Raw genomic sequence first — 18,736 nt, forward strand, 5'->3', positions numbered from 1 at the left:
AGTGTAGTGGTTAGCGCTGTCGCCTCACAGCAAGAAGGTCTGGGTTCGAGCCCCGTGGCCGGTGAGGGCCTTTCTGTGTGGAGTTTGCATGTTCTCCCCGTGTCCGCGTGGGTTTCCTCCGGGTGCTCCGGTTTCCCCCACAGTCCAAAGACATGCACGTTAGGTTAATTGGCGACTCTAATGGCCCTTTTCCACTACCCTTTTTCAGCTCGCTTCAGCTCACTTCAGCCCGACACGGCTCGCGTTTCGACTACCTAAGAACAGCACGACTCAGCTCGCTTCAGCCCTGCTCAGCCCCCAAAACTCGCACGGTTTTGGAGTGGGGCTGAAGCGAGCCAAACCGAGCCGAGTGGGGCTAGGGGCGTGAGGAGACACTCCCCTGTGCACTGATTGGTGAGGAGGAGTGTCCTCACATGCCGACACACGCCCCGCGAGCACACTGGGATCTGTAAACACCGTAAACCTGGAAGAAGAAGAATTACGAATTACGAGAATTTCTGAAGCCTTATGTGCCTCGCCTCATCTATACGCTCTTGCCAGTATCTGTTGGCGTTGTCGGTGACAACAAGCCACAGCACCAAGACCAGCAACACTAATGACTCCATGTTTATTGTTTACTATCCAGGTCGTGAGACTACCGCTTAAAAGGTCACTGATGTCACTGTTTGCGCCACCTAACGACATCACGTGACGTCCACCCACTTTCGCTAACTCCACCCAATGTGTCCACCCACTTCCAGCCAGCACGGTTCAGCGCGGTTGTAGTCGAAATGCAACTCCAACAGCCCTGCTCAGCTCGACTCAGCCCAACTCAGCACGGCACGGCTCAGCCCAACTCAGCCGCGTTGGTAGTGGAAAAGCGGCATAAATTGACCGTAGGTGTGAATGTGAGTGTGAATGGTTGTCTGTGTCTATGTGTCAGCCCTGCGATGACCTGGCGACTTGTCCAGGGTGTACCCCACCTTTCACCCGTAGTCAGCTGGGATAGGCTCCAGCTTGCCTGCGACCCTGTAGAACAGGATAAAGCGGCTAGAGATAATGAGATGAGATAATATTGTAAAGAGCTGTATGATTACTGTGTGAGACCCACAGTTAAATATTGGTACAGTGTCTTTTCAAAAGATTCTTAGAAATTGGAGGTTATGAAGCAAGTTTCAAAGGCCACATACAATACAAACTGAACTATTCTGGAAATTTACAATGAAAATCTTTAACTGGAGTTAATGTGAACTTTTTCAAGCATGTGATCTGACTGACTGACTCTCTCTCTCTCTCTCTCTCTCTCTCTCTCTGACAGAAGGCGTATAACATCGAGCAGCAGAGTGTGAAAAGTGGAAGGCACGTGAATGGTGTGGGTAAGTCCATGCTCGTATTTCTTCCAGAACAATAATGCCTCTGCGATGTGATATACGTTTGGCACCACTGAACCACAATTCTCTGTAACCTCAGCCTCTTTATGCACATTTCAGAGAACTGTAAACACAAAAACATGCTGCAAAATTCCAAAAATGTTTAGTTTCATGCACAAAAAAAGTCACAGCTCAAACTCCTAGTCCGTCCAGATGTTCATTTCTCAAGCTCATAAGTACACTGCCTTTCTTATGGTTACTGATGAATATTCTTTCAAAGTAATAACTGTCATTTAAATATTCATATGTTCTGACTTAATATGGTTCAGTATAACACCACAGTGTTATGAAGTTCTTAGCTACTCTTGTTCCACCAGAAATATTATTATTTATGGTCTGTACAATTTGTTTTTTTTATACTAAATAGTTCTGCATTATGAGTAAACAAACAAGCAAAGAAAGAAAGAAATAAGAAAGGATGGTAGCATGCCTCTCAAGAAATACAAATTCCAGAATCAATATTCAGATTTGCAGTTTTACAACACAACATATTTGCATACCAGAACATGATTGGCTGATGCGTTTTATGACACAACAGCTCAGATTTCCCCCATTTTTAGCTGCTCCTTGTTCTTTGAAAGAATGCACCAAAACTGTTGCATTTTGTCCAGGAGGTACATACCACTTAATTCCTTAATAATTTTTTTTAAAGAGGCATATGGTGACTATAGTATAGCTTTGACTCTGACTGTATGAAATATGTTAACAAATTAAAAAAAATGACAGTGGACTTCAATCGATGTCATACAAATAACATCATAAGACAAGATATAAACAGTATGGCTGTCTCCTGAACGTCTAGGTAACTTTTCATACGAATTAAGTTATATGAATTAATATTTAAGTGTAAAAGCATGTTTATAGATTCACAGCATGCATTTAAAGCTTCATCCATAAATTCATGTGTACTGTATGTGCAAGTGTTTGTGTGTGTGTGTGTGTGTGTGTGTGTGTGTGTGTGTGTGTGTGTGTGTGTGTGCGTCTGCATGAAATGCTGATGGCCAGGATGAGATTTCAGGCAGAAAGTCAGGGAGAGAGTTTTAATCCTTAATAATCCCTTTCCATATCAGACCCCTGTGAGAAAGGGGGCTGAAAATAAAAGACTCAAGAATGAGAAAGAGAAAGTCGGGGGAGTGAGAGAGAGAGAGAGAGAGAGAGAGAGAGAGAGAGAGAGAGAGAGAGTGTGTTTTGCCATGTGAGTAAAAGGAGAGGGAGGGCCCTGGCTGTGTGGAATGCCCAGCGAGTCATGTGACTGTTTACATCTGAGAAGAAACAGAAGAGAAGCACAAGTGTGTGAGCAGTGCAGGAGAAATGGCCTGTGCACGCCCACATATGCACTCGCACGCAGACATGTAGGCTCTCCAAGCACCCCGCACATACACAGGAAACAGAAACATCAGGATGGATCAGAGATTAGGAGCTGGTGTGTATCCCGACAGTCCGCCCAGCAGACCCAGAGATGTGCTGGTCAAATCAGGTAAGATGATCTGCTGCAAAATAGCAGCTTCACTACCCAGATTTACTGCGATTATATATGAAAAAGGTGGTTTTATTTGTGTCTGAGATATAAAAGTTGACACTGATGTTTACTCTGTGATGGATCTTTCACTGTCAGAGGACTTTATGCACAATTCCAGCAAAGCACATTGCTCTTAAATCACTGTACAATCTTCAAAATCTTTTAGTCATGAATGGATATGATGTACGAATATTTGGACCTTCAGCACTCATTCATTCAAATGTTCATTCAGATGCAACTTTTTCAGTGATTTTTCTCAGAAGTCTGAACATTTGTGCAGCACAAATGATAATCCCTGCTGGGTACAAGCAGGAAATGAGATTGACAACAAGGACAGGATGCTGAAATCCATCTATCAAATGGTATTAAGAGTAGAACAGAACACAACAAACATTATGAGAATGAGTTAAAGACGAAATGCTATGAGGCAAATAATAAAGTTTTTGGATGGCGATTTCGGGCCACTGTGTCAATAAAACCTTTGATGAGGACATCAGGGAACAGTTAATCATTAAAACGCTTGTGAAAACTTAACAGAGCAGTTTACAGAGGTCACGCATGCTTTCCTAGCACTATTATACACAAACTAATTGTTTCACATACTGTAAAATGCATGAGTGATGAGACGTGTATACATTAACACAGAAAGGTTTTTTAAGCACCAGAATTTATTAAAGTGTAATTTAGGTGTTGTTATCTCTTTGTATTGACATCTTTCACAACGGTGGCTATAATTTTTGCTCAGGGTAATGTTTACTTTTGCAGAAGAAGCACAAGGTCCATATAGTCCACTTTATCCAGGAATGGGTGGCCCTAATAAAGTGCACTGAGCATATTTACATAGTTATCTGGAAGTGCTGTCAGTGTTAACACACCTCGCAATAACACAGACTGCTCCTGGTCATTTTAAGATGTTGTCATAAGATCATTATTTTAGGATTTAAATCTAAAAAATTGCTAAACTTTTAGCAGTTTCGAAATTTAGGTGGTCATTCAGCAGCCTGTCAGCTGATTCTCAACAACAAAATATCACATTATGTCAAAGTTAACAGAAAAGCCAAGGCACCCATATGGGTAATTTAAAAAAAAAAAAAGGTTTTATTTTAGTGAGCTCAAAATATATTCGTCTTCTCGAACCCTGAAGCTTTCATCAGGGTATTCTCTCTCTCTCTCTCTCTCTCTCTCTCTCTCTCTCACTCGCTGTCTCTCTCAATCATGAGAATCAACTTCCGGGTGCAAACAATAACTCTGCTTGATGTTGGACCATATTACACCACATCATTGATTATTTTCCTACAAAACATGCCAGGAAGTTGTTTTTCCCCCCTTACTTCAACTACATGCCAGAAAATCAATCAATAGTGTCCATATAAACAAAATGCAAAATAATCCTTGTACTTGGGATGAGCTAATCTATAAATAATCTACTAAAGAAGCAGTGAGTGCAAAGTGAACCGAAGTGGAACAATTCGATAGTCTGCTGATCATCTAGCTGATCACTGAGTCTCCAAATAAAGTAAAATAGCATTGTAGAGTGTGTATGGAATATCTATTAATAAACATCAACATTAATATCGTGTTAACATCCATCCATCCTTCCATCCAATTGGAGCCAATCCCAACTGACTTCAGGGCGAGAGGTGGGGTACACCCTGGGCAGGTCAACAATCTATCATGAGGCCAACACCGACACGAACAACCATTTGCATTCACGTTCATGTTTACCTATGGGTAATTTAGAGTAGCCAGTTGACCTAATCTGCATGTCTTTGGACTGTGAGAAGACACCAGAGCACCCAGAGGAAACCTCAAGCATGGGAAGAACATGCAAACTCCACCGAGAAAGGCCCCAGTCAACTGCAAGCTTCGAATCCAGAACCTTCTTGCTGGAGGCAACAGTGCAAACCCCTGCACCAATGGTGCCACCCAAAGTGTTTAAAAAGGGCTGCTAGTTGCTAGTCACCTGACACATTGGACTCAACAATGCTTCCTTAAATTTGTCCAATAGAAGGAACCTTAAAACAAAGCTGTCTTGATTCTTTCCAGTGGGCTGGACTTCATCACAGGAGCATCCACTTTCCAAATATATATATATATATATATATATATATATATATATATATATATATATTTGGAAAGTGGATGCTCCAGTGATGAAGTCCAGCCCACTGGAAAGAATCAAGACAGCTTTGTGTGTATATATATATATATATATATATATATATATATATATATATATATATATATATATATATATATGCGCGCTGCCTTCTTCTTTTAAATGGAACAAAGTAGTAGTCATGGGACTTGGTAACAAAGTGCCCATGGTAATAATATTATAATTATTGAATTATATAAATGAATACTGTATAATTCAACAAACCCAAAGGCAACATTTTAATAATGTTATAATAAAGCAAGAAGCCATGAGAGCTAGTCTGAGTGACAGTGATTTTATCACGGGTAACGGTGTTCTTCGAAACATGACAGAATGCAGATACGTAATCGGTTACAAATCATAATAAAATAAAATCAACTGTTAAAAATTTGCACTTATTTTTAATTACAATCGTAGTAAAAAATTCTTCTGTGCAGTGGAGTCTGTTAACAAGAAGCTGTGGTTGCTAAGGAACATACACTCAAAAAAATAATTGACCCTAAAAAATAGACTTTATGTAATTTAATCACATGACAATTTTCCATGTAATTCTATCACATAAACTTTAAGTAAATGCCGAGCTTTATGGTACACGTTTAAACCATGTTAAGGTAATGCAAATAAATTACATAATGGTTATGGATTTTTTTTAAATAAACCTTATGTGGATAAATGGACTCAATGTTTTTTTTAGGCTTTTTTTCAGCTTTATTATTGGATAGGACAGCGTAGAGACAGGAAATGAGCGGGAGAGAGAGAGAGGGAGGGATCAGGAAATGACCTTGGGTCGGAATCGAATCCGGGTCCCCGGATTTATGGTATGGCGCCTTATCCACCTAAGCCAAGACGGCCCCATGAGTCAATAGCGAAATTAAAATGATTTTTTGATCCCGCTTGAATTGTGACATGAATTTCACATATCTTGTTTGTGAAATTTTAAATATAATTATTTGTACCAATAAGGTCACGATTTAGTAGGAAGAAGTTTGACACAATGACTGAAAATGTTGCCACCTGCCATCTACTGTGCGGGAGTGTGATGTGCATGTCAGTCCCTACGAGATCTCATCAAGTAAAGTATACATGATTTGTTTAGATATAGTTCGTAGTAGGCCAGTTCAAATAGCGTTTATATGATTTAACTGAATATATTTTCAATTTTATAAACTTTACTTAAATTTTATGTGCAACTGTTTCTTAATATTTACCTGGACCAAGAATCATTTTTTTGAGTGTAAAATGCAAAGATTCTATGGTATTCTATGGAGATATAGTAATAATGGGATAAGTGTAATGATTTTATTGGTTAAATGCACAATTATTCTGTATTGAGGATTTTATAATGAGGCTCAGCCAATCAGATTTTAGATCTGAAACTGCTTATTGTATACATGGCATTTTGTGTCTTGATCTTTTATGTGATACGCTGGCAACATACTTCTGTAAGCCAGCTTAAAAAGTTAATATTAATATCTGCCGATTTTTAAAACTGCATTTTTTTTTTTTACTAGCTGTGGATGGTATATTTTATAAAAAGTAATTTCCAGCCTCAATCCTGTGCTTGGTTAAAGGTCAGCATTTGGAGTGGATTATGGAAAACAGGCCCCTGTTGCTTGTACTATACTCCACACACACTCACATACAAACACACTCACACACACTTCCCTACCTCATCATCCCCCCACCCCTCCCTTGAAATGATGAATTCTGGGCATCCCCATGACAACAGCCAGTTACCAATAGCCCAGTTTGTGTACAATCGTAGGAGGAAATGAAGTGTTCAGAAAGTCTTCAAAGAACCTCCTTCTGTCAGGCAGCAATGATAAAACTCTGTGCTAAAGAATAATAAATCACCTCTCACAGCCTGACAGCACTCCCAGTAAGTGTCAGTAAAAGGACAGAGCATATTTAACCCCCGAGAAAGCTGCCTACACCTACGGATTGCTTTTTCCTGAATAACACATGACTCATAACCAGACAGACTTTTTTTTTCTTTCAGACAAACACGTCTGCAGTAGATCTAGCTTTCGGAGTCATACCTGTGTTTCATAGTCACAAAGATGTGGAATTGAATTAACGTTCGTCTGTTCCTGAAAGCAGACTCTTGGAAGCAGACTTCCTTTATTGGACACGTTAACTGACTCTCAAGGTCTTGAGGGAGGCAGCTAAATCCATTACTGTTGTAAAATGGAAGGATATTAACTTTCAGAACAGATGCAGAAAACTCACCGCCTCTGCCCTGCATGACATAGATATCTAATCAATGAGGAGACAGATCCTGCCATGAAAGAGCAGTCAATACGCTGGAAGATCCTGTGACTCCATTCTCTTCGTCTTTTCACTGCCATAACTCCAACTCCATCTTTCATACTCCATGCTGTTTTTTCCTCACACACACGCGTGCACACACACACACACACACACACACTACAAGTGTTAAACTCAGCCAGAGAAAGTCTACTTTCCATTCAGTTCACTATGACACTTGGAATTCAATATTTTGTCAGGTATTTCTCTTGAATTGCATGATACTGTAGCTAAATGTCTACGCCTACACCCATCCTCAAGCTCCGTAGTAGACACTTAAATAAAACTGGCAGGGTTTTTTTTTGGGGGGGGGGGGTTAATGCAAAAAGTATTTTTCCTCATGGGGACCAGGCAGATGTCTCCACAAGGGCAAAACTGTTGTCTATTCCCATCATTATGAGGAAAAAATATGGCCATGGATACACACAAACACACACCACACCAACTGGTTTGATTACCACTGGATCCGTCCGTTCTTTTTTACCTCTGGTTTTTGTAACACTCATGACAAACCACACTCTTATTAGTCATGACCGTTAATAAAAAGGAAATGACCACACTCTTTTAAAGGAAGGTTATAAGCTTCCTGTCAGTGACCTGAGACTCCATCTGGACAAATAGATAGATATTATTGCATGTGTTTGACACACAGAGTCGAATTTGGCATGCTGGGCGATCATATCTTGCTCTTAAAAGATTAGCACAGAGGATCTCTGTCTTTTCTTTCTGGAGAAAAAAAAAATTCCATGACCAATATGCAATCAATTAGGCAAGTCTGCAGTCCAGAATGGTCATAAATGTAGTCTATGAAAGATCACAGTCCATACTTCACGTCTTTAGCAAAGTTTCAGCCTCTGGAGCTCCAAAGGCTAATGTTGCTAACTATAGCTAGCTGGCCAGGATTGTCAAAACTACTTCAATCCAAATTACATCATTACAGTCAACTCAAACAGTGTTGAAATCGGAGATATTTTCAATTTTTATGACGTACTTACTGTTTATGGTTTTCAAAACTGGATCACTTTTTTCCCAAGACATCATACTTGCAAGAGACATCAGTATATCACTGATTATTCTATCCACATTCACTGGATATGAGCAACCTTGCGCTCCGATTGGCTACTCTACTACTAGGATATCAGCTCATATACCGTGAGTAGAGAAAAAGAAAATGGCGGAACATGTTGCTGAACCAACCGAGGACAAAATAAACTCTACTCGAAAACAAAACCCCAAAAAATACAAAAAAGAAGCAACAAAATATGGAATAAAAGTATCTGATGGTAAGAATGTATCTTTTTTATTTTTCAAGAATTATTATTATTGCATTTTTCACAAATTTCTACTGTCATTTCATTGGTTTGTTTACATTCTGAGCAGAATTTTTTTTGTCAGACTTTTTGTATAAAGTTTTTATTTATTGAATTTGCAAAAAATGAAAATAAAAGTGCCCTATTTCTCAAAATCTAGTGAATGTGGATATAATAAACTAATTATTCCACTCAATCTCGTCGTACATGGCTTATAGCCAACTCGGTGCTACGCGCCTCGTCAGCTATCAGCTCATGACTTGATTTCGTGGAATAACTAATAAATAGAAGATAGAATTTGAAAATTGTAGTTCTAGCTTGAGAATGAGACATACATACTGTACATTTGGTGGCATGACATCATAGCTATAGGCTTTCCTTACTTGTCAGCCACTTTAGCTTTGTTGGTCTGGTGTGAAACTAAAGAAGATATCATCAGACACCAAACATATATTCGCTAATTGACTAAAGCAGAGGTGAATTTACGAAATCTATCACTCTGTGTTGGAATAGATTATTTAGATTCTTCCACCCATTATCTGTACCAGATATCCATCAGGATCACAAGGGAAGCTGGAGCCAATCCCTTGATTGATCCCTTGAGCAAGAGGTGAGGTACACCCTGGGTAGGTCACCAATCTATCGCAAGGCTAAGGTGGGGTTTACATTAGACCGTATCAGCGGATCATCAGATTAACGTTTTTAAAAACGATTAGCGTGCACACAGCAACACCAATACACGGATACGCTAATCACATGACTAATTCGGCACGTAAGTTGAAATGTGTCAGTGCAGCTCATCGCTTCCTCCTCAGCGGCTGCGCTCCAAATCACTCCGCCCTGAACAGCGAGTGCCCTCTGGAGGGTGCGCACTCCGGCCCTGCGCAGCTCACAAAGCGCGCGAGTTAAGCGCACGAGCAGTGATTCGGGACTGAGCCGCTGTGCGCAAGTCACTTACCACTTGCAAGTGGAAGGATGGCAAGCCTAAAGACAATCATAACTACACAATGGGCAGTATTTGAATCAGTATTTGCAGTATTTTCATACTTTTATACTCTTCAATGAAAGGTGATACAAGGCGGAAGTCCGCGCCGTTTTTCAGCAGTCGCGTCACATGACCAACGCCAGCGAATCAGGAAGGTGGATGTCACAGTGACGTTGTCCAATGACGACGCCAGCTAGAGCTCAGCACAGCGTATCCGCGTATCCGCGTATTCTCAATGTTTACACAGCACCGGACCAGACACGATCTGGATTGAATACGTGGACCCTGGCGGATTTCCGTTTCCCGGCGTTTCCAGGCGTTTTAATGTAAACGGACAGTGCATCCGCAAAGAAAACGAGACAGATACGGTCTAATGTAAACTTGGCCTAACACAGAGACGGACAATCACTCACACACTCATTCACACCTATGGGCAATTTAAAGTAGCCAGTTGACCTCATCTACATGCCTTTGGACTGTAGGATGAAACCCAGGGAGAGCATGCAAACTCCACACAGAAAGGCCCAGAAACAGCTACGTAATTACCTGTAATTAAAATAATCAGGAGTGTTGGTGCTAGCTATATGTGGTTTAGGACAGATATCTGTCTTAGATAATTATAACAATTATGACATCCAATTACATTGAACAGTTTAACTTTGTCCTGGTTATCCCATCATCAATGGCTTTCATACTTTCCCCAGGAATGCACAGTGAGTGGTTAACTGGAACTAAACATAACCTCACATGACCACAGTGAAGCTCTCAAATCACTGAATTACCGCTATGAACAGTTTATGAATGATGACATAAGCATTAAATATACTAACCAAACTTGAATAACGTTGATAACACAACAAGGGTTCAGCACAAGCCTTTGCAAGATCCAGCTCTTCTGAGCCGTCCGTTCAGATTTTCTCATCCGTCATCATCCTGTGCTTTGATTTCGAAGTGCTGCTTCTGTGGAATCCATTGTGCTCTGGTTTTAATATTGAATAGTGCAGATCGTCTCTGGTTCCTCCTCAAAACCCTTGCCATTGTTTAGATCTGGCCTCAGAGCATATGACACCCGATCTTTTTCCACTGTCACTCGGCTAAGGATCATTTGGCCTTTAATATCTTCCATCCACTGAGGACTGAAGAAGTTTGTGATGCTCTGTGGCCTGTCGAGTTCTCCTTAAACAAATTATCCTTCAGTCGAGCCGAATCAATAAGTACGCCTTTGGTTGAAATGGAACCGTTCAGATCCATAAATGTATCTATGAGGAACAGGATATATTTTTAGACATTTGTTTATTACCTGTAAAAGCTGATCCAGTTTCAATATCCTGATTAAGGTATAACAGAGCAAGGGCCAGGTCAAGATTCGGAAGCTTGTGACCAGATAAGTTTCAAAAAGGTACCAGACACTCCGTGAGGGTGTGAGTCTTGGGCTTGGCATCGGAGACTGAGATTAGACTCAATAATCACAAAGTATCAGTAAACACAAGTGGTAGTCTCACATCTTAAATGAGTTCTTATGCTCTCAACTAACCACATGGCTCTTGTATTATTTTAGTTTCCTTCATCTTAAATGCAACACATCGGTCTGTAATAGCAGGTACTGTGGTGGCATGTTAGAGCTCTGCTGTTCTTGTTTGGGTGTGTAAATTGCTGGGTTCAGCAGACAGGAAATGGATGTCAGGAATTTCCTCCAGAATCCAAAGAAACATAAACAGCCAAAAAAGGCAAAAGTGTCCACCTGCTACTTCTGGAAAGATCTTGTTTTTCTCTCAATCTTTCTCATATGGAATTACTCACAGTTTATAGTTTCATCGATATGTTTGGAAATATCAAAGGCCAGGATAAGTGTGTTTGAATCTGACAGGCTGTGTCGTGTGATTTTTTTTTTCTCCAGCAAAACAATTATTTCAAGGTGCACATGCAGAACACAGATACACAATCAATGAGTAAAACCTGCCTATTTAGCGAGATAGTGCATTGATTAATATCTTAAAATGAATGTCTTTTATTGAAATAGAAATGTTAGGAGGTCCACAACAGTTATTAGTAATTAGTAATCATGGTCCTGTTTGCAAATTTATAATAATTCATAAGAAATGACTCGGTTCATATGAAAATTACAAAGGTAAAGGTTAGGGTTGGGAGTGAGGTTAGTTTTCATACATAGGTTTCACTTAGTGAAATTCCTACTCATCTCATCTCATCTCATTATCTCGAGCTGCTTTATCCTGTTCTACAGGGTCGCAGGCAAGCTGGAGCCTATCCCAGCTGACTACGGGCGAAAGGCGGGGTACACCCTGGACAAGTCGCCAGGTCATCACAGGGCTGACACATAGACACAGACAACCATTCACACCTACGGTCAATTTAGAGTCACCAGTTAACCTAACCTGCATGTCTTTGGACTGTGGGGGAAACCGGAGCACCCGGAGGAAACCCACGCGGACACAGGGAGAACATGCAAACTCCGCACAGAAAGGCCCTCGCCGGCCACGGGGCTCGAACCCGGACCTTCTTGCTGTGAGGCGACAGCGCTAACCACTACACCACCGTGCCGCCATTCCTACTCATATTTTATGTATTTTATATGGACACGAGTGTTTTACCAGGAAGTACGCCACTCGTATTTTTCATACGAACTACATCCAGGACATGGAGAACCAAAACCGTGACATAAATCTCTATATGTCACTCGTGAGGAAATCAATGAATTGTTTTGATAAATGTGGGTACTTTTTGTTTGTCGATATACAGTGGTGCTTGAAAGTTTGTGAACCCTTTAGAATTTTCTATATTCCTGCATAAATATGACCTAAAACATCATCAGATTTTCACACAAGTCCTAAAAGTAGATAAAGAGAACCCAGTTAAACAAATGAGACAAAAATATTATACTTGGTCACTTATTTACTGAGGAAAATGAGCCAATATTACATATCTGTGAGTGGCAAAAGTATGTGAACTTCTAGGATTAGCAGTTAATTTGAAGGTGAAATTAGAGTCAGGTGTTTTCAATCAATGGGATGACAATCAGGTGTGAGTGGGCACCCTGTTTTATTTAAAGAACAGGGATCTATCAAAGTCTGATCTGCACAACACATGTTTGTGGAAGTGTATCATGGCATGAACGAAGGAGATTTCTGAGGACCTCAGAAAAAGCGTTGTTGATGCTCATCAGGCTGGAAAAGGTTACAAAACCATCTCTAAAGAGTTTGGACTCCACCAATCCACAGTCAGACAGATTGTGTACAAATGGAGGAAATTCAAGACCATTGTTACCCTCCCCAGGAGTGGTCGACCAACAAAGATCACTCCAAGAGCAAGGCGTGTAATAGTCGGCGAGGTCACAAAGGACCCCAGGGTAACTTCTAAGCAACTGAAGGCCTCTCTCACATTGGCTAATGTTAATGTTCATGAGTCCACCATCAGGAGAACACTGAACAACAATGGTGTTCATGGCAGGGTTGCAAGGAGAAAGCCACTGCTCTCCAAAAAGAACATTGCTGCTCGTCTGCAGTTTGCTAAAGATCACGTGGACAAGCCAGAAGGCTACGGGAAAAATGTTTTGTGGACGGTTGAGACCAGAATAGAACTTTTTGATTTAAATGAGAAGCGTTATGTTTGGAGAAAGGAAACCACTGCATTCCAGCATAAGAACCTGATCCCATCTGTGAAACATGGTGGTGGTAGTATCATGGTTTGGGCCTGTTTTGCTGCATCTGAGCCAGGATGGCTTGCTATCATTGATGGAACAATGAATTCTGAATTATACCAGTGAATTCAAAAGGAAAATGTCAGGACATCTGTCCATGAACTGAATCTCAAGAGAAGGTGGGTCATGCAGCAAGACAACGACCCTAAGCACACAAGTCGTTCTACCAAAGAATGGCTAAAGAAGAATAAAGTTAATGTTTTGGAATGACCAAGTCAAAGTCCTGACCTTAATCCAATCGAAATGCTGTGGAAGGACCTGAAGTGAACAGTTCATGTGAGGAAACCCACCAACATCCCAGAGTTGAAGCTGTTCTGTATGGAGGAATGGGCTAAAATTCCTCCAAGCCGGTGTGCAGGACTGATCAACAGTTACTGGAAACGTTTAGTTGCAGTTACTGCTGCACAAGGGGGTCACACCAGATACTGAAAGCAAAGGTTCACATACTTTTGCCACTCACAAATATGTAATATTGGATCATTTTCCTCAGTAAATAAGTGACCAAGTATAATATTTTTGTCTCATTTGTTTAACTGGGTTGTCTTTATCTACTTTTAGGACTTGTGTGAAAATCTGATGATGTTTTAGGTCATGTTTATGCAGAAACATAGAAAATTCTGAAGGGTTCACAAACTTTCAAGCACCACTGTAATAATAAGAAAATCACACGTTGGCTTGAAGAGATGAAGTTGAGCTTCTCATGTTGAAAAACTCACATTTTTCATATGGAACACATCGCAGCTCCGAGTAACATATTTCCCAATATTTCACTCTGATGACATAACTCCCAGTGTTTTCCCACTGACGAAACATGCGATGTCAAAATGGCAAACTGGTTCAAAATTAAAATTCTTTTCATTAACTTGCATATTTTTTGTGGATGTGTCCATATAATATGACATAAAGAACATTACGCAGTGGCACAAAGATATGAAGTTTAGCTTCTAGTGTTGAAAAATATTTTCACTTATTCACTTCACTCACTCATGATATCTCAATTCACCACTCATATCTTCGCACAACTATGTAATACCCTTTATATATGTATGAGTTGGTAGTAAGCCACTGTTTGGAAGCCATACTAGCTTAACCTAAGGGCACATTTGCGATGTCCTAAAAACACACTCAAATCTCTTTCATTGATTGATCAGAAATACAGCAACACAAAACAATGCATGAAATTCAGTGCGTTTACATGCACATCCAAATCGAGCTACTGTCGGTAATCGAGCTAAGGGTCCCAGCAGGGGTGCCAGAGAAATCCAATCCTACATGCACACAAGGAAATCGAGCTATTGTGTGAGGTACATTGTGCACCCGAGCCACAGGTGGCGCTACACACCCCATCGTGTTGGTACACTTCCGGTTGTCATCATGAAGAAGAGCTATTCAAGAGTATAAACAAAGTTCCATGTTCACAAGTTCCGTGCTCAAGCTGTTAGGCTTGCTCTAACAGACTGTATGGCTACAAACTGTCCTGCGCAGACCACTGTTTTGTAAGACAACTTATTTTGCACAATTGTATATTTTTCTAAAGTCCATTTTTTGCTTACAAAAAAAATTTTTTTTTGCTTACAATTTAACTTATGTCTTAATAAACACACAAACAGTTCAATTATTTTGTTTTTATTGACATTCTTCAGATGTTGGACATTATATATATACACACACACACACAAATACAATGACTTGTTTATGTACACAATTCACAGCTATGCAACAGCTGTACAGATGTATTTGGTGATACAGTAAGTGAGCTAAATTTTAACAGTGCAAACAATGCCACAAAAAGAAAAGATTCATGCCGTTGTCATGATTCGTTGTCATGCCGACTGAGGCTGTTGTGTTTCCCGCTTGTGGTCTCGTCACTCGTCACTTCCGGAAGGGGCAGTGCTGAAGTAAGTAGCTCGACTACGTAGCTCGATAGGGTATACATGCACTAAGTAGCTTGGCAAAAATTGCATAATCTAGGTCGTGTAGCTCGATTACGAGAAATCAAGTTCGGTTCGATTTCAGCCTAGCTAAGGTGTTTCCATGGCATTTAGAACTTCGATTTCAGTCAAGCAACGGCAGAAATTCGATTTTCTCTATGTGCATGTAAACGCATTAATTGAAACTGAGATCATGAAGAACATGAAGCTGGCGCTCAATAAGTTATTCACTCATGATATAAGTAACGAGTTTAAAATGTTTTGTGTATCACCTCTAGCATTTTGTCAATCCAAATACCAAGAATGCAATGAATTTTTGCAGCACTACATCTCTGTCCTTTGGCTCAGTTTAGTGGATCGCATCTCCAGAAAAAAAAACAAAAAGAATAAAAAAATCACTGCAAACAAAAGTGCCTGATGTTTGAACCACATCGTGTGTTGGGTCTGAATCTTTCTCACTGCACTTGAACCATGCGAGAGTTTCTGAATGCTGTGTTGTCATCCACCAAACCAAACCACACCAAAGGGGAAAGCATGGAAGGGTTTGATACAAACTGACTAAACACTGCGTATACAGGCACTGATTAATCACCTAACTAAGATGATTATCACCATGACCTTTCTTGCATTGTCTGTCAGTAGTTCATTACTACAGCATGCATGTCAGTGGTGAACTTCTTGATTACAGATCATAACTTCTAATTTGTCTTTTTAAGATCATAATTGAAATTGAACCCAACAGCCTTTTTTTTTTGCACGAATAGCTTGAGTTATATTATTACATTATGTAAGCCTCTCTTTCTCTCTCTCTAGCCTCAGCATATGCAGATATCCAGTGGGAACAGCCTCATCAACCTGAAATAACATACGATGACCCACTACGATGCCCACGCAGGAATATCCTCCCTGTGGCCAGCTATGCCCCTCATCCCGGTTACGCACAAGGGGACGATGATCTCATCAAACCCAAAAAGCTGATTAATCCAGTGAAAGCTTCTAAAAGCCACCAGGAGCTTCACCGAGAGCTGCTTATGAACCACAAACGGTATGAGGACACACACACACACAGTAGATATTTACAACTAGTAAAAATAATAATAATAAAAAAATAATAAAAATACTAGTAAAAATAATAATAATAAAAAAATAATAAAAATACTAGTAAAAATTAAATCTTAAACAATTCACAGGGTGTTTGTGAATGTATAGATTAATATTCATATTTTACACTGTATTAATACAGATTTGTTTTTTTAATAAAACTATATATACATTATTTGAAACTCTGCATAGTTGAACACCTGACACCTTTACCTGAAAAGTGCAAATGATGAACACCACAGTCACTTTAACTGATATTTATATGTGTCAGTCCACCAGATTTTCAGACCAGATGCTCAGATTATGGATTTTGAGTTTTACCTACTGCATTACACTACCAAGCCTCCATATGCAGGAAAGACAAACCAAAGTGAAATTGGACCAAGGGAAGTTACTGTAAATCTGACATGAAATCATGTGCACGCAACCCAAAATGGTCCATTTTCCAGGCAGAAAGCTTTCAAAATCTTCATGATGTACATGATGTTTCAGCTTGGTCTAAAGTGTACTTTTACTGTGGATTTGCAAAACAGCTATCGGTAATTTAATTTGATGCATCATTTATTGGTTGGCACCATGCCTTTGGCACTGCGCCAATTGTGTCAGAATATTGGTCGCCAATACTTCGTTTCTAACATGGGACCAACTTAACCTGGAAAAAATGTTACCAACAAAGCTAGAACTGTTGTTGATCCAAGACAGTCAGTCATAAAATGTGTTTTTATCCTTTCTAACTTCTGAACATGCAGTGTTGAAAACATGGAGACCAGAACTGAATGGATGCGATCGAGTGTTGACTCATTTCCGGTTCTGGACAGTAACCACACAGTAGTCATTTAAAACGAGTCCCTGTCTCTAGTCCTCTAGAACCAGCCTCAGTCCAACACAGTTGTGGATGATGTCAAAAGTGTTAAATCTATCCAGTAGGGGCACTAGTGAGGCGGTTATTCATTGATAGTGAATCAGCCAGCGAAAATGGTGCAAAATATTGTGTGCTTTTCAATGCCATTTCTGCGCATTCCGTAAACAGAGCATCTGGTACAAAAATCCTGTGGCACGACACATATTCGTATTTAGTTACTTAGAAGTTTTAGATGGAAGTCAGAATCAGGTGGTTCATGTGGTCACTCAGTATTTACAGAGCATGTATAGGTATTTTGGCCTCAAAGAAACACCAACATTATGGTCTCATAACCAGACTCGTGCAAGTTTTTTTTTTTTTTTTTTAATGAGCCCTTAATGCAGTTTGAGGACATTTTCTCACCAGGTCCTCTCAGTTTCGTACAAATACTGTACCAGCATGAAATGACATTTTTTTTTTTAAAATAGTTTTTTTTATTTCAATGGTCTTGGCCTTTCTTTTTGTTTTTTGTTTTTGTCACAACCTTCTTTGAGTGATTGTCATCAGTACATTTGCCATCAATGTTTGTATTTAAAGGAAACTGATGGCAAACTATTTCTGGAGTCATGTTGGCCCTGAGCAAAATGGCTTACTGGAATTCAACAACTGTAAATTTGATAATTAAAAAAGACTGAAAAAATGAAAAATATAGATCAGTACTTCACAAGGGTTTTTTTTTTGGTCAAAGTATGTCTCATCTCATCTCATTATCTCTAGCCGCTTTATCCTGTTCTACAGGGTCGCAGGCAAGCTGGAGCCTATCCCAGCTGACTACGGGCGAAAGGCAGGGTACACCCTGGACAAGTCGCCAGGTCATCACAGGGCTGACACATAGACACAGACAACCATTCACACTCACATTCACACCTACGGTCAATTTAGAGTCACCAGTTAACCTAACCTGCATGTCTTTGGACTGTGGGGGAAACCGGAGCACCCGGAGGAAACCCACGCGGACACGGGGAGAACATGCAAACTCCACACAGAAAGGCCCTCGCCGGCCACGGGGCTCGAACCCGGACCTTCTTGCTGTGAGGCGACAGCACTAACCACTACACCACCGTGCCGCTGTCAAAGTATGTCCTGCTATTAAAATTTTCCTCTTTTCAGACAACAGACAATCGTTCTAATGTTTATTACTGAAAATATACTGTATTTCTAGGAAAATCTTAATGTTTTATGATATACAAATTGCACAAATTTCAAGTCTAACACAAAAGTAATGTGAAAGAAACAGTAGCAGATGGTTTGTATGGCTGCCTCTCAGAGTCACAAAGATAGAAACCAAGACAAAAAGATGAAGACCAATAACCAAGCTCAAAACTAATCTCAGACCTGAGGGTTGAATCTAAAATGTTGCATATTTGATTTAAAATACTGTATCTGGAAGCAAATCAATT

General features: G+C 40.1%; 1 protein-coding gene across 1 annotated transcript in view; it reads left to right on the top strand.

Moving 5' to 3' along the window:
- The first annotated feature begins 2,669 nt into the window (after positions 1-2,669).
- Positions 2,670-18,736, top strand: part of si:ch211-236d3.4 (protein FAM107B) — a 37,135-nt gene continuing 21,068 nt past the window's right edge. Inside the window, exons 1-2 of the mRNA XM_060910581.1 lie at positions 2,670-2,886; positions 16,148-16,379. Of these exons, the coding sequence (XP_060766564.1) occupies positions 2,811-2,886; positions 16,148-16,379 (308 nt within the window). The 5' untranslated portion in view covers positions 2,670-2,810. The remainder of the gene's footprint in view (positions 2,887-16,147; positions 16,380-18,736) is intronic.

Source organism: Neoarius graeffei, chromosome 26 (genome assembly GCF_027579695.1).
Source record: "Neoarius graeffei isolate fNeoGra1 chromosome 26, fNeoGra1.pri, whole genome shotgun sequence".
In the NCBI taxonomy this organism is placed as follows: Eukaryota; Metazoa; Chordata; class Actinopteri; order Siluriformes; family Ariidae; genus Neoarius; species Neoarius graeffei.